General features: G+C 35.8%; 1 protein-coding gene across 1 annotated transcript in view; it reads left to right on the forward strand.

The window, feature by feature from the left end:
* Positions 1-1,040: 1,040 nt before the first annotated feature.
* The window catches only part of LOC150107423 (arfaptin-1-like), an 80,522-nt gene continuing 64,113 nt past the window's right edge, over positions 1,041-17,449 (forward strand). The window contains exons 1-2 of the mRNA XM_090391877.1: positions 1,041-1,210; positions 13,206-13,420. Coding sequence (XP_090248003.1) covers positions 13,207-13,420 — 214 coding nt within the window. The 5' untranslated portion in view covers positions 1,041-1,210; position 13,206. The remainder of the gene's footprint in view (positions 1,211-13,205; positions 13,421-17,449) is intronic.

Below are 17,449 nucleotides of genomic sequence, written 5' to 3' on the forward strand. Positions count from 1 at the left end.
ATTCTCCCTCGATGAGTCTTTGGACTCCCTGGCGGTGTCACATAATAATAATAATAATAATTTAAATACAGTAAAGAAGTGAAGAGATGTTTAACAAGTGCCGCCATCTCGTGGTCCCTGACCCAAACACAATATTTTCAATTAACTTGAATTTCCTGCAGAAAAACCGAAAACTCGAAAAAAAGGATTAGAAAATGTTCTAGTTGGTGATTAGATTTGAATCCAATTTGCTATCTGCGGCAAATAATATCTATGGCAAATAATGCATTTGCTATCTACGGCACTTGACTGCACTTCGTGCAGTGAAGTGCCATAGATAGCAAATGCTTTTCCACGGCATTGCTAGAGCTTTTGCCGCCCTGGGCGGTCCATGAGATTGCCGCCCCTCTCAATACACACAAAAAATATTACAAAAAGTCAAAACGATGTATAGGGTAAGGTTCAAAGTTCCGCCCGGGAGGACCCCCCCCCGTAGCTACGCCACTGCACTGACCTACACAGGCTCCTGCCTGCTATTATTATATTGTTCTTAAAATTATTATTATTATTATTAGTGACACCTCCAAGGAGTCCGAAGACTCATCGCGGGAGGACACCTACAACTGTCTCAACTACTACACCGAACCTCTACTACGAATCATCTCCATCAACGCCATCTACCGCCCACCTCCACCACTATTATTGTTATTATTTGCATATAGTTTACTTAAATGCGTTTTTCAGTGACAATAATTGTTTAATCGCTTTTATGTTGTGTTTTTCTGAAACGATTTCGCTAGCTAATAGGGAATTACAATTTAAATTATATTTTAGAAATATTTTAATAACACACCCATAGAAGAGCCTCTTTCTGATCTTGCATATTAAGTTGCGAGATCACACCCATTAGGAAACTGATAAATGAATGAAATATCTTTTAACGAAATCAAATAATTCAAACATTTCCTCAGCATTTCTCCGTGTTGTAAAATCATTAACGTTTATGTTACCAAAGAGGGCAGTGTTGTATGCATTTCAGCTTCAACACGTATCGTAATGTTTATAAATGTTTATATTTTATTCCGTGGTTAATGTTTTTAATAAGTTGTTTTCTTTGGTATTGTTATCAATGATTTGCAGTTAGCTTTCCAAACGGCCTTCCAAATTACGGCGTACAGTGGTGTTCGATTTTAATTTTTTTATGTATGTGGGATATGTACTAAATCGTAATGTAAGTCATTACGTACAGTTTTCGGCTTCTATTACAAATTTTACTAAGTCCTATTATATATCCCTTCCAAACAACTAATTCGAACTTCACTCTTCGGAGAAATCGCAATTTAATAAGAACAAGACGAGATGTTTAGAACATTGTGTAATCCGAGATTGATAGCTTGATCAGTATTGCTTATCATGTTTTTAGGTTTTCTAAATGCTAATATTGCCATTGTTGCCCCGAATGCAAGCTAGCGGCTGCCAATTAACAGATGGAAGGAATCCTCCCCCTCCCGCCCAGGGGCGCTCCGGCCATATGTGCAATGCGTGCGACGTTTTTTTTTAAAGTATTTCTCCAAAGAGGAGAAATACTTTAAAAAAAACTTTTTTTAAGTGATTTTTTTATTGGAGGGGGGGGGGTGAATAGGGGCGCCAACTAAAGTTTTACACACAGGCGCCAGACACTACTGGCGCGCCCCTTCCCCAAATGAAGCAGAATAAAATCATTCTAAATTCCATTTAAATGACAAAAAATGGTTTAAAGCTACATTTATCTGAACCTAACAATTCTTTAGGTTATTTTAATTTAATTTCATTTATTTTATTAAATAACAAAATTTAAGGTGCCATGTAATGACATGTTTGGTGAAGTAGAGAAACTTATGCACACCTTGGAAGTATCATGCAAGTATTATTATTCTAATAACACTTACACAGAGAACTAGAGCTAATTGTTCTAATGATGCAACTCTTTCCATAGCACTTGAAATACTAACATATCTTGGAGTATATGAGTTTCCTGTGACTTGCTCTACTCTGGACACAGGAAGATCTGTGTCCAGAGTAGACCTACTTTGGAGAACATATATATATATATATATATATATATATATATTTATTTATTTATTTATTTATTTATTTATTATTATTAGACACCTCCAGGGAGTCCAAAGACTCATTGAGGGAGAGTGTGTCAACAGCATCGAACGATTGGTCCCCCTTTCAACTATTAACCGTGCTCAAGCTTACTTAACTGAGCCATTAGTAGCAGAGGCTCTACCAATCGATATCAGTGTTCTCCCCAGAAATTTTTACCAGTCGGGTGGAATGAAGCATTAGCGGGCGTACAAAAATTTTGAATGAGTTAAGAAAGACCCTTTTCATAAATTAAAATAGTAATTTTATTAGAAATTACTTGAAACAAGGATAATATTTTATATAGTTATTATAACAAACAAGACTACGATTTTTCTTATTTTCTCATTAAGTAATGAAAACCTTGTAATGCTCACAGCTTAAAATTCTATACATTAATTCTTCTCTTTTTCTTAGAAGTCCAGTTGTCAGCAGCTTTTTCGTAATTAAAATCTGTTGGATCTGGTCCCTCCAGTTAAATCAGCAACTGATTATTTAGGGTGGTCTGACTGATGCGATTCTTCATACAGGTTTTTATCCTTTTTAATGCAGAGAAACCTCTTTCACATTCAGCTGTGCTCATAGGTATGGCCAGTACAACACCAGCTAGTTTTGCTAAATTTGGAAAAGACTCTGAGCCCAGATGTTGTTGCTAATTTCAGCAGTATTTGTCTTGGATCTAGATTTTTGTATGACTGTTCATTAATCATTTTTTGATGCAACTGCCCATTCTAGTTTAGTACTTTCATAGTTTAAAACTGCAGGACTTCCATTTCTAGAATAATAATCAAAAAGAATCTCAGAAGCCTCACATTGATCATGACTTTCTGCATTGAAAAGTCTTGAAAAGCAGGAAATGATTGGCATATCTGGAAATCTTTGCTTCTAGGTGTTTAATAACTGCGACTATCTATTTATCGTATATTGTAGTCTTAAACGTAATAACATTAGAATCTGAATAATCAATGTGAAAGTCTGACCATTCACCTGAAAGATGCTGATGAAGATTTTGAAAATGACTGCCAGGAATGTCTTTTAATTCCATGATGGATAGTTTTCTGGTTTCTAAGACTGGCTCTATTTCAGTTAAGTCAACATCTTGCCTTTGCCATGATCTAGAAGTTAGATAAAGGCAGTAACACAATTGAAAGCATCATTAGTGAAGCTGCAAAATTGTATGTTCTGATATATTTACTTAAACCTTCAGCTGTGATATCATTTCGTTCGGTGGCCTCTCTTTCCAATGCAGTTATAACATTCACTATGCATTCTCTTAGAGACTGTATTGCAGAATCATGAGACAGCTGTCTAATGTCACTAGCCATTTTAAGTTTAATATGAGGACTGTTCAGTATATTTTGAATTTGGATTAAACCAACCATCCTGACTGAGGAATTTTGGAAGAAGAAAAACAGTTGCCTTAAGATATTATTAAACATGACTAAATAAGGCACTTCAGCAGCTGCTTGGCCACTAGCAAGAGCCAGTCGGTGGTTTACACAATGACAGTTGACCATGAGTCCATCTGTTTTATCTTTGAGCAGTTTTGCAATTCTTTTTTTGCTTTCCAATCATGACAGCTGCTCCATCAGATCCTAGGCCCACCAGATTACAAGTTTTTAAGCCTAGACTGTCAAGGGTTTCAATTACTTTGTTAGTTATAGTCTCAACTTCGTCATCAACGATATTACAAGTTGATATAAAACTAACCCTGACCTCTTTTCTAAGTTGACAAACATTTAATGTACACAATCAGCTGTTTTAAAACTGAGATGTCTGTAGTTTCATCACATAAACACTGAAATAATCTGCAGAATGTATATTTTTCAGCAGTACAGTAACGAGGGTATGAAGCACCTATGGCTAGTGTTTAACTTGTGTCCCTAACCAAAAACGACAAAAATTTAGAAAAATTTAAATGTACCAAGTTAAATTGTACTAAATGCAATATGTTAAATACTTACTATTAACCCCATCAAAATCAGTTGCAGTGTGTTGCAGAATTTGTGTGTCTAAAGCAGCGTATTGACGAAATTTAAAAATACAATATAAAATAGCAGACTTTTATATTTATTTATTTTTTACGTTTTGCGCCCCGAACCTAGTGACGCCCATGGTGGGCGCCTCTTTCGCCAAGCCCTCATTATGGCACTGCTTTTCAGTATCCAATTTCTGAAGCTAAAATATCAGTCAGCTCTTGCATTATTCATTCTGAAGTATAATGTGCATTTTTACCAACGTTAACATGTTCTAAGTAGGAACAGCCCATAGCCTTGCAGTGCTCAAGGTTCAAATAATGTAGTAACTCATTTTTTGCTAAATAATACATAGATCTTAAAGCTCCCAGAAAACATCTCTCTGCAAGTTATTCAAAATTGAAATTGATTTATCAATTTGCCGTATTCCAGTTTCCTTTACTATACATTTTGGAAAAGACTCTTTGAGCTCAGATGTTGTTGCTAATTTACATTTGTTGCCATGCACAAGACTTCTTTTCAAAGTCATATGCATGGCATAGTTACCAGGGGTGTAGTTTTAAAACTTTTTTTAAAACTATCAACATTTTTAAATTTCTTATAATAAATTATAAGAATTATAATAATGAGACTTATAATGCATTTCCAGCTTTCAGTCAAAAAATACAGCTTGCTGCTCTTGTCATTTTCGTTTCAGAAAACAAGGCAATCTCTCTTCCTTATAGCCGTCGCAATAATAATAATAATGCCCACTTCGTGCTCTGGATTTTTGTTTCCAAGGTTGAGCCCTGGCACCATTTCTTTTAGGACTACACCCCTGATAGTTACCCAAGTCACTTCCTTGTTTGTGGGTCATCTCTTTCCATATTTCATACATGTGGAACACATCATTCCATTATCTTTCACCACTAACCAATGGAATTTTTTAAATCGCTCACTGTTAATACCCGATAAGCAGTGTTTAGACGCACGTTTTACATTTCAAAGAGACTCTAAGAAATCGACGATTCTGTTGTTGGTTTGGTGTTTTGGCTACTATCCTTATCGGTTTCACCTTTCTTAAAATAACTTAAGAGTGTGGTTTTCTGACTTGACTTTTTACTCATTATGGGGTAATTTAATAAATACAAAATATCATTGTTATTAAATTAATGAGAGCAAATCACTGAATTATGCACTGACAGTAATACCCGAGATACATAATGTGCGTTATGTCACAATTTTACTATTTATAAGTATTAATTACCAGGAATGGGAATTGGTATCACTCGAGACTGACGTTATAATCCTCGAGAGTTTCGAGAATTCCTCGAGATCACAACTATATTTGATGCACAGGCCTATTTTCTTTTACAAAATAAAATATTAAATACTTGACTCACGATCTTCGAACAAAAACCATTATTAAGAAAAATAAATGTAGATTTTTAACATTGATTTTTGCCTTCAATTCGAATTCGCTCAATTTTCACAATTTATTTCCTTCAAACATCAAAATTGTATCTCTTTCATAAAAGATCTTCTTTGCAACCGATACTGTTGTATTCGAGATCCATATTTTTGTCTTCTTCTTCCACATACAGATTGGTGTGCATCAACATGAATATCTGGAGCTCTCAAGATTGGCTTGCAATGCAAGAAATTGGGCTGGTCTGACGAGTATCGAGACTCTCCGGTTCGATTTCTCATCACTATTAATTGAAAAATGTCTTAAATTATTTTTCCATTCTTGCTCATTATTTAGCCATATCAATTCATAACATTAATTAGTCAGGCGGTCAGTAAAACCAGCCGGGTGGTTTGTCCATTCAAAAGGTCCTGGGGAGAACATAGTATACAAAGTGTATTCACTACCATTATTATGGCAAGTCTGGTTACCCTCTACAAACAGGATTAGATGGAAGAAAACCAGTGTACAGTAACAGTTCAGAAAGATTGTTATTAGAGTTAGCCATGACTATGAAGCATTCTCCTAACTTGAACAAGCATGGTTGCATTAATTTGCCAAAAATTTGTCAGACTGTTGTTTTAAAATCAGCTTGTATGTAGCTGTAATACTACTTTTGCCCATTACAATTTGAATTGTTGCATTTACTCATTGTTGTGTGTAAAATGTAATCTGTTGGTTTGTGCTCTGAAGATGCTGATTTGAAATCCAGTGACGTATAAGCCATTTAATAAACGTCTTTTTTATGATAATTTCATTTTGTGTTGTAATACTGTTAAAATAAGTTACGTACAAATAAGAGTAAAGTTGTGCCATTTACTTCCTTTGGAGAATGAAAAAAAGCAAGAGATTTTTAACAAATGTTAAGAATGTGGTAGTGGTCTAAAAAAAACATATCCACTATGAGCATTATTATTAAATAACACTCTTTACATTTATATTACATTTATAAGTTTAACCAGATAATCGATATTGTTAGAACAGTGTTGTGCATTAAACTTGAATCTGATATCCAAAGCCAACTGCTGATTCAAATCGTGGATCGTCCTAAGGAGCGCATTCTAGGTGAAATTGGAATGAGTTTTGAAATTAAATCTGGAATGTTATGAACTTTTGTAAGAACTTTTCAAATTGAAAGTGATTTAGCTAGTCTCATATGGAGGGAGATTTACTCATGAACCAAATTAGCAGAGAAAACATCAAGTTGATAAGCAAAATATACTGGTCTTATAGCTCGAACCTTAGTCTGCCCTTTGCTTTCATGAGTGAGTTTTTTTTAGTAGGCATGACTCTCCCAGAGCCAACAGGCTATGGGGAGTTGTGTTCACAGTTTGTTTGTCAGAGCAAAGACACCTTTTTTTTTTTTTTTTACTTTGACCATATTTCCTTTAGCAGACATGTAGAATTATATCAGATATCATGGGGAGAAACAACTTTTTTTTTTGAGGTAGAGCTTTAAAAGTTTATTATGCAGATTAGCTGCTATATAATGTACTGGGTCATGCTTCAGATTTTCATGTCTGCCAGAAAATAACCTTGCTTCCACAGTTTTGCTAGGTATCCTTGAGGAAGTTTATGTGGCAGTATAAGCCAGCACAGATGAGTTGGGAAAAATTCTTCATGTGTGTATATTGCTCAATAAAAAAATCGATTACTATAATTTTATATCTTTCCCAATTTCAACTCAAACAACAAACATGAAAAGTTAAGCAAAGAGAAACAGGTTACATGTGGATAAAGGCAACCTCCCACATCCTTCCAGATTCACTTCATCAATATGCATGATATAAAGCATTAACAATGGATAACATATGAGAAATAGTTTTTCATATAAAATATTATGCCATCCTCAGTATAGGTTAAAATTAGAATAAAGCCACAAGCAAATGTAGAACATTATGGTATAAATTGTAAAGTCTTAAAGATATTAATGTAACATCTTTAAGATATTACATTAATATCTTAAAGATATTAATACCCTGTATATATATATATATATATATATATATATATATATATATAAACATCATAAATTATATATATATTTACTTATTATATTTATTTATTATTATATTATACAGGTATCTCCAGGGGTGCAAAGTCCAACTCTGCCTCCCTGTGGTGCACCCTGGGGTGTTAGGAATCCTAACCATTATTGGACCTGGACCCAACACCACTAACAGAGCTCTGGCAAACACTTCAGAACCCTAGTTAGGAGAAGTGTATGTGCGACCACAGCAAAGATGCCATTACAACAATAGAAATGGCCCCGAGTCCTGCTCGGCCCACACTCACCTTTCTACAGCAGCAGAAAGGCACCGAGTGAGGCCAGGGGTGCTAAGAATCTCACAGATGAAAACAGGTCGCCTCTTAAATCTATAAAAATGATAATCGGTACCCTCAATACTCGAACTTTGGCAAGAGACTACAGAATAGATTTATTAATCAAAGAACTAGCCAATATCAACTTGGATATCCTGCTAGTGAATGAAACAAAAAGATTGAAAGAACTGACAGCAAGATGGTACAATGGCTCACAGATACTCCTTGGAGCATCCTCAAACAATGGCAAACGAGGCAGAGTGGGTTTCATTGTTAAATCTAAACTCACCAAGTCGATCCTTTCTTAACATCATATCTGAAAGAATAGGTGTACTTGTAATTGGAATAGAGAACAATATAAAAATAAAATTAATATCCTGCTATGCTCCAACATCTGTAGCTGGTAATCAAGAAATAGAAAATTTTTACATGAACCTTGAACAGGCATTAAATTACAAGTCAATATACACATTCGTTGGTGGTGACTTTAATGCCAAAATAGGATATGGTAAAGAAAACAAAATGTTTATTGGACCACATGGCCTGGGAGAAAGAAATAGAAGAGGAGAGAGAGAGAGAGATTAGCTGAATTTGCTGCAGCTGAACAACTCTTTATCATGAACACTTTTTTCAACAAACGCCCAGGAAGAAGATGGACTTGGCAATCACCAAATGGAGACACAAAAAAAATGAGATTGACTACATTTTAACAGACTGTAAAAGACTGGTACAAAATCTTGATACAATAGGTGAAACATACTTCAACATAGATTCTGACCCACAGACTCCTCAGAGCCATTATAAGAATAGACCACAAAAAAGAACAACATATCAGGGCAACATCAAACCACAAAAGACAACCCAACAAATAAACTACCACAAGTTCAGGAAGTACATAGAAGAGACTGAATGGACTATTAAGAACTGTTACATAAATTATGACTATATTGACTTTATTAATAAATTCAACAAGTGCAAGAAAAAATCAGACATTCCTATGAAACAAAAGAAAAGAGAACAACTTTCACCTCAAACTATAGAACTACTGAAAAAGAGAAAAGAACTGAAGAAAATTTTCTAGAATACAAAATTATCTGTAAGTTACTAAGGAAAAGAAGAATTTCAGAAGACTACAAAGCTTTCAGAATACAAAAACTAAGAGAAGCAGTGCAGGCAAAAACCAGCATGAAAAAATAGAGAAAGACTTAAATTTTAAACAGTTAATTCCATCTGCTTTACAGGATCAAAATGGAGAAAAACATCCTAATAGAAAAAGGATAGAAGAAATTGTGCAGAATTTTTATAATGATCTCTATGCAACTAAGTGCCAAGTTTCAGAACCTATCATTCCAAAACCAAGCAATATACCAGATGTACTTCCAGAAGAAATAGAACGTGCCCTTAAGAAAATGAGCAAAGGTAAAGCCTCAGGACTTGATCATGTTAAGGCTGAAGAAATCCAACAAGGTGGACCAATTATTTTCAAAGCGTTGGTTGCCAGATTCACGTGGTGCTTCTGAAGAAAGAAAGATTCCAGAGGAATGGAAGACCTCAAAAACCATACTTCTATTCAAAAAAGGGAATAAGGAAGACATAAAACACTATTGTCCAATCTGTCTACTTTCTCACATATATAAAAAATCATGAACAGAGTAATACTGAACAGAATCCAAAACACTCTCAAAGACAACTCCAGTAGAGAGCAGGCAGGATTCAGAAGAGGCTTCTCCGCAATAGATCATATCCAGGTCATTTCACAACTAACAGAAAAATGCAAAGAATACCGAATCCCTGTATGTTTCCTCTTTATTGATTTTAAAAAAGCATTTGATACCATAGAACACAATGCAGTCAACAGTGCCTTACTGGAAATAAATGTGGATCTTACTTACATCCACATGATAAAAGAAATTAACAAAAATCAGACCACACAAATAACCCTATTTGATCAACCTATAAATATAGATATAAAGAGAGGGGTCTGTCAAGGTGATGTGATCTCCCCAAATCTATTTACCAGCACTTTAGGATACATTCTGAAAAAAATAGACCTAAACGGAGGAATAAGCATAGATGGTGAAAAACTACAAATCCTTATGTTTGCTGATGATCTAGTACTGATATCCCACAACCCAAAAGACCTAGAAGAAATGTGTGAAAAAAATATACACAAATAGCAGTAAGATAGGCTTAGAAATGAATCTAGAAAAAACAAAATAGATTAAAAACATCTACACAAGTGACAGTCACCTATGTATTCATAACATCCCTATAGAACAAGTTGACTCCTACAATTATTTAGGACAAACAATAAAAATGAGTAATGATTTATCTGAAGAACTAGCAAAAAGAAAGAAAGCTGCATGACTATCATTCAACAGACTAAAAGGAACACTTACTGATCCAAATCTTGACATCTCTGCGAAGGCAAAACTATTTAATAGTGACATACTTCCATCATTCACATATGGATCAGAAACATGGAACACGACAAGAAAAGAAGAAGAAACTCTCAGAATAACTCAGTGTGCAATAGAACGCAGGATTTGTAACATCAGCAAAATGGAACATGTTAGAAACACGAAACTAAGAAAGAGATCAGGCATAAAAGATGTGGTAACTGTAGTATATGAAAGCAAGATGAGATGGGCAGGTCACATCGCCAGACTCAGGGATAACAGATGGACATACAGAATACTCAACTGGCAACCAAGAATAAAGAGAAAAGCAGGAAGACCACCTACAAGATGGAAAGATCCACTAGTGAAATCTATGGGTATAACATAGAAGAGAGAGGCTCAAAATCGAGATCATTGGAGGCATGTTTGTGACCTTCACTCATGGAGAAATCCTGAGTGAAACACAGGTCCATCAGGATAGTCTCCATGTAGTCTGGAGATTCATTGTGGGAGACCTACACTAACTTTTATGCATGCTAAACTTATTGTACTCATTCTCCTTAAACTCATTCACTGTCAGGGCACTCACAACTAATTCTGGCAATCCACTTCACTCATTCACCACTCTACATGCAAAAAATCTATTCGACACACCCTTACTAACCACTCATATACAACTTCCATGGATTACTATTAGTTCTCTGACTATATGTCATATATTAAAAATTTTCCTTTCAATATATTTCCTTTCCTTTCTATCTTGTCTCCTCTTTTCCACCTTTCAACAAAACTATGCAATCCACACACCTTCAACCTATTCTTACTGTGAGCATTCCACAGACCTATCAACAGCTTTATCACTTGTCTCTGAATTTAAACAAGAATATAATTTCTTGGCAAGTTTAATTTAATTTATAACCAAGTGAAAAAAAAAATTACATTTATGACTATCTATGCTGATTGTTTCATAGCATAACATCTAATGTAATCCTGCTAGAACATGTCTGGCAGGATTGCATTAGGATGTATGTAATGCAGTCTTACATGCCGTATAGATCTTGCACTAAATTACACATAATTGAAATGCTACTAAAGGTGAATTATCTATGTATACTCACAGTGCTCTGTCAGTAGTAAGAAGTATGGTGCCCAACAACAACAACTTGTGCTCTGTAATCTATCTATTTATATCTATTTATTTGAATCATATGTCTCCATGGAGTTCCAGAATAATAATAATTATGGAGGGTCCAGAAACTGGACATGTGCCCCTGTATCCCAAGCTAAATTGGAATTAAGGGCAACGAGGCTGCAAATACTGCAGCTAGGTCAACTTATTTTCAAAGATACCATCACATGCCTGTTCCATACACTGATTACAGGCAGACTGTTATCCTATTGATAAGCATTATGGAGTAGAGAGAGTAATAACCAGCTCTACCAGATCAGCTCTGAAATTAAATTATGGCAGTCCAGTCTACACAGTGATCCTAAAGAGGAAGTTTTTCTTGCTCAGCTCTGCATAGATCACAACCATTCTGCGCACTCCTTCCCTTTTGAGAGGTGATGACAGTGCTTTTGTGTGAATTCTGTGGTTTCACTTTTTCCATCGTGCATATTAATAATGAGTGTAGTTGCCATTTGAGCACTTTTAAAAGTTTGTGTTTATAGACTATACTATATATAGTATATAGTCTATAAATATAATTTGTTTGTTTGGTTTTTTTTTGCTTATTACCTTTTCAGTAAGATACATTTGTTTTACTATTTGTTTTGTACATAATATGTTCATTTAAATATTTGTTTATTACCTTGTAATAAGGCACAAGTTTTCATACTAATTTGTTTAAATTATGTTATTTTTTTATCATATTTACCCATTCTTGAATGTTATCTTTTAAGTAACTTTCACATAACTACTATTCCTGAGATCCTGATTGGTCTGTAATTTGCTCTTTCTGTCTTGGAGCCTCCTTTATGTAATGAAATTATCTTGCGCTCTTTATGCTCCATCGGAACAGACTTAAAGAGCTTGGTCGGAGGTACTTCCAGTTCGCTTGCAACATATGGGAATAATACATGATATTCTGTTCAGTCTCACTGCTGTATTCACATTTATCTACTGAGATCCTCCAAATAACATTTCTGTGTGTGTTGTGCTGTACTGCTCTATTATTATTATTCGTGACACCTCCAAGGAGTCCGAAGACTCATCACGGGTGGACACCTACTATACAACACTCTGTCTCCACTACTACACCAAGCCTCTACACCAGTCACCCACATCAACGCCATCTACTGTCCACAACCACAGCTAGTATTTTTGTCTGTAAATTGCGTGTGTTAAGGGCCGATTTGTCCGTATGCGGGATGAAAAACCTGAGTTTCCGGGAGGAAAAACTCTGCTACCTCCATATGAGATCGGCTAACTCACCATCAATTGAAAAAGTCCATATATAAAGATTCCTCCCGTCATGATGAGAATCGAATTTAGGCCTTTTTCTAATCGAAGGGCGCTACATAGCCGCTTGCAGCACAATACTGTTATAGCACAATACTGCCATATGCATCCCCTTCATTTGTCTGCTTTGTGTCATTATTACAGATGATCAATTCCTATGGCTGACTCAGATTTGTTGGCTCATCACAGTATATAGCAACAGTTGAGGACCAAGAGAAGATTACTTTCATCTTGCCCTTTCTAAGGCATGCATTTTTATATAAGCTTTTTTGAAGAACTCTGAGAGAAGTGTGGTTTCCATTTTTTGATTTAAGACAAGCGGTTGCTGACATTGATTCTCAACTCAGGAAGTGTGTTTTTGTCAAATAATGTAAGATAGAAATTACTAAAAATGGGCTTGGTATATTTTACATGTCAATTTTTTTTTTTTTTTTTTTTCCCACATCAAGAACTTGATCATTATTTATTGTCATTTTTTTTTCTATTTGTAGTATGAAAAGCAATGATAATGAAGAAGAAACATTTTCAGTTGACAGTCCATTTAAAAGCCCAATTAGAAATATTAAACGTTATTCACTTCCTGATGATATGTTGCAAGATGATTTTAAAAAGAAAGAAATATCTCGAACATCTTTTGAAAGATCACATTCTCTGCCAGGAGAGGTGTCTGAATTGGATAATTCTCTAAATATTAATGAATTGGAAGGTATTTCAGTTTTTTTTTTTGTACTTGTTTGTGTACACGCACATTTTTATAAATTTATTTTGTTTTGATCAGTAATGGGCTGTTTTAAAATCTATATGAAATTATATTAAAAATTAAGACTTCAATAGTAAATTAATTCAGTAGTAAAAGAATTCAGTTTAATTATAGTAAACATGTCCTAAACAAAAATGAAATTCATTTAATATGCCTGGAATATTTTTATAATATAAAAATATGTAATTATCTAGATTATAAATCAGATTATATTTCAGAACAGATTCCTTTTTTCAAAAAACTATCTTGCAGTTTGACACCAATTTTGAAATTTTGTGCAGTCAATTTTATGCAATCTGCAGGCAATATAGTAAATGCCACTGTAATGAAATGATGTACTGTAACAAACTCCAAAAAGAGTTCTGGACTAAGTCCCATATTCTAAGCTTGCTATTACAAACAGTAGAAGCTCAAAACCTTAATGATTGCAAACTGAATTTCCAGCCAAATAATGTAATGGCATACACTATGGAAATGGCAGGAAGTCGCAGGAAATAGAACAGTGATGACAGAAACAAAAAATTGCAAGAACCAGACACAAAGAACAGATTTTAAAAAAAAAAAAAAAAAAAGTATAAATGCAGAGAATAATGGAAGATATACAAGAAATAACTAGAAGTGCATGAAATTATAAAAATGCAAATACAAAATTAATGTTTATATTTTTGTTACATTAGCTTAAATCAATGTCACTTCCCTGAAATTTTTGTAACAAACTAAATATGTGGAGACTGTGCTATTAAATTCAAAAATTTAGATTCAAAAAAAATTAAATCAGAATAGTTGACCGTATGGATAAAGAATCTTTCAAACAAAGTGAGCTGTTTTTTTGGCCTTTTGCTAAAAAAAAGTGGAAGAGAAAAGGTTTTGTTAACCTTTTCTCTTCCATTCTATTTAAGTGACTATAACACCTTAAATTAACTCTACTCACACGTTCTTAATCCACATAGATGATTAATATGATTTATAATATAATAAAGTATTTTGTGGTATGCAGTGCTTGCAGCATGTATGTGCCCCGGGAGTTGGATATGTGGCGGGTAAGAGAAAGGGGGGGGGGTATATTCACAAAATGTAGGCAATGGGAGGAATTTAATGAATTATATATTTCGATAACCAACCTAGTTGCGTCAGGGATGGGAAATTAATGTCGGGAGATGAGTAGTGTGATAGAGAATGAAGAGTGAAATATGAATGAAAAAATAAGAGTCAGGAGTGTGGAAGGCTTGAATAACTGTGAAGTTTTCGGAGATGGTCTTGATTGGGAGAATGAATGGCGAGTACGAGTGACTGACTTGAAGAGAGAGAGAGAGAGATAAGCTGAAAGAGGAGGTGGAATGTCTCGGGAACGAGATGAGAAGTTTGAAAGATGAGATTAGGTGAATGGAAGAGATGAATACAAGGTGAATCAGAGTAGGAGTGAGAGAGAGTTATGGGAATGAGAGAAGAGGAGAGAATAGAAACAATAGGAGAGAGAGGTATGGGAATGATAAAAGAGTAGAGAATAGGAGCAGTAGAAGAGAGGGAATGAGAGAGAGAGAGATATGGGAATGGTAGACGAGGAGAGAATAGGAGCAGTAGAAGAGAGGGAATGAGAGAGCTATGGGAATGGTAGAAGAGGAGAGAATGGAAACAGAGAGAGGAAATGAGAAGAATGTGAGGGAGTGCTGCAACCTGGGATAGAGTGATGCCAGGACAGCAGGTAAGTAGGAGAACACAGAAAGGATTAGAATCAAGGAATAGAGTGGTAAGAGGTGTTATGTATGGAGATTCGATGATTTGTGGTGTGCAAGATAGGATGCCAGAGGAGTGTTTGCCTGGAGGGACGATAGAAAGTGTGACTATGGCAATTAAGAGGGGGTGAAAGGATGGATGAAATGATTGTGGTGGTGGGCACAAATGACTTGAGAGGCAATGTAAATCGGGTAGCCAGAGATCTAAGATTCTTGCTTCAGGTTGTACAAAAGAAAACATGGAGAGGAAAGATTGTGTGTGTGGTGTGTTGCCCAGGTATGATAGTGACAAGCTGAGCAGAAGAGCAGTAATACTGTGCATAATAGCCATAATGTGTCAGAAGAGAGGATTGGAATATGTGGATGCTTGGGGGCATTTGAGGACAGAAGAGAACTGTATGCGAGACACCGCTTGCATTTGAATGAGAAAGGATGAAGGCATCTGGAGAGATTGTTGATTTCTGATTGAGTCTGTGTCAGTGCAGGGAAACTAGAATTCCCAGGGTGGATGGTAGCAGGGGTGGCCTCTTGTGGGAATGGGCGCTTGTGAGAAGGGGGACGACATCAGGTAACACTGAGTCCAGTTTGATCTAGAGGGGGGATAATGATAGGTATAGAAGCAGGGACGTTTTTATGCTTTATACTAATGCCAGATGTATCCGAAATAAAGGAGATGAATTGGTGGCGCTGATAGCATCAGCCTGGTCAAAGATTATTGGGATCTTGGAGACGTCGTTGATGTAATAACAGGAATTGAAGTAGCAGGGTAGAGCATTTTTTGGCAGGATAGGAAATGAAAAACATGGTGGTGGAGTACTGCTTATGATAAGCGATGACTTATGTCCTCTAAGAGCGGAGGCTTTGGAAGGCAGTGACACTAGTGGTTTTGAAAGCATATGGTGTGAGGTAGAAGTCGCCAAGACAGGATATTTAGTAGAGTGTTACTATAAACCAAGGAGCACAGAGGATGGGGAGCAGGAGATGTTTAGGCAGTTGAGCTTTGCAAGTGCAAGAAGAATGATTGTTATGGGAGATTTTCACTGTAGCTTTGTAAACTGGGAAGAGGAAGATTCAAGTAATAAGGGAGTGGAATTTCTAGAATTCTTGAGGGACAGATGTCTTAGGCAACATGTGATAGAAGGAACAAGAGGTTCAAGAGCTTTGGATCTGGTTATAGCACCAGAAGAGCTGATAATAAGTGAGATGACATCTCTCCCACCAGTTGGAGAGAGTGACCATGTGGTTTTGACATGGAAAATGAATAGACATGCAGGAATATTAAAGAAAAGGGAACATATGTGTAATTATAAGGTGGGTGATTATAATAGTCTTAGATATCAACTTGGGGCAGTTATCTGGAGGGCCAGGATATCATTAGTACTTGGGAAATTGTGAAGGAATATTTGTTAGCAGCAATTGTAAGCTGTATTCCATGAGTGAAGACGTGGACACAATTTGGTGTAAAGTGGATGACAAACAATATCAAACAGGAACTGCAGTTGAAAAAGAGATATAAGGAGAGAGGGGTGGAGAGCTGATGCACAAAGAATCTAAGACGCAGGCCAAGAGAGTGAATTGTATGGTGAGGAAGGCAAAACTGGAATATGAGAAGAGATTGGCACTAAGATCCAAAGAAAATCCTAGGGAATTTTTTTGCTATGTGGCCAGTAGGAGGAGAAACGATTGTGGAAGAATGACATTGCAGGATAAAAATGAGAATAGAGTGACTGATGCAGAGGACATAATGGAGTTGTTCAATAAGCACCTTATTGGAGTATTTCATCCTGGAGAATAAGGTTTTAATACTAGAGGGATAGGGCAGGTTTGGGGTTTAGAGGTGGAAGAGGATAGTATGTTCCAAATACTGAGTACTCTGGATGTCAGCAAAGCTGTGAGACTGGATGGTATTTCACCATGGGTTTTGAGAGAATGTACTAAAGAACTGACAGCTCCATTGACCTGGCTCTTTAATAAAAATCTGGCTGCTGGAAAGGTACCCAAGGAATGGAAAGAAGTTAAATAGTGCTATTGCATAAGGGCGGTAGCAGACTAGAAGTGTCTGATTATAGGCCAGTTTGTGTGTCATCAGTAGTTGTTAAGGTCTTGGAGAAATTAGTGAGTGACTATATACAGCATTGGGCGGATGAGGGTAATGTTATCTGTGAGAATCAACATGGATTTGTTAAGGGGTGCTCTTGCTTTAGTAATATGCTAGCCTTTTATAATAAAGTGACAAGAGCAG

Source organism: Typopeltis vanoorti, chromosome 4 (genome assembly GCF_054136105.1).
Source record: "Typopeltis vanoorti isolate ZY-2024b chromosome 4, IOZ_Tvanoo_1.0, whole genome shotgun sequence".
Lineage (NCBI taxonomy): Eukaryota > Metazoa > Arthropoda > Arachnida > Uropygi > Thelyphonidae > Typopeltis > Typopeltis vanoorti.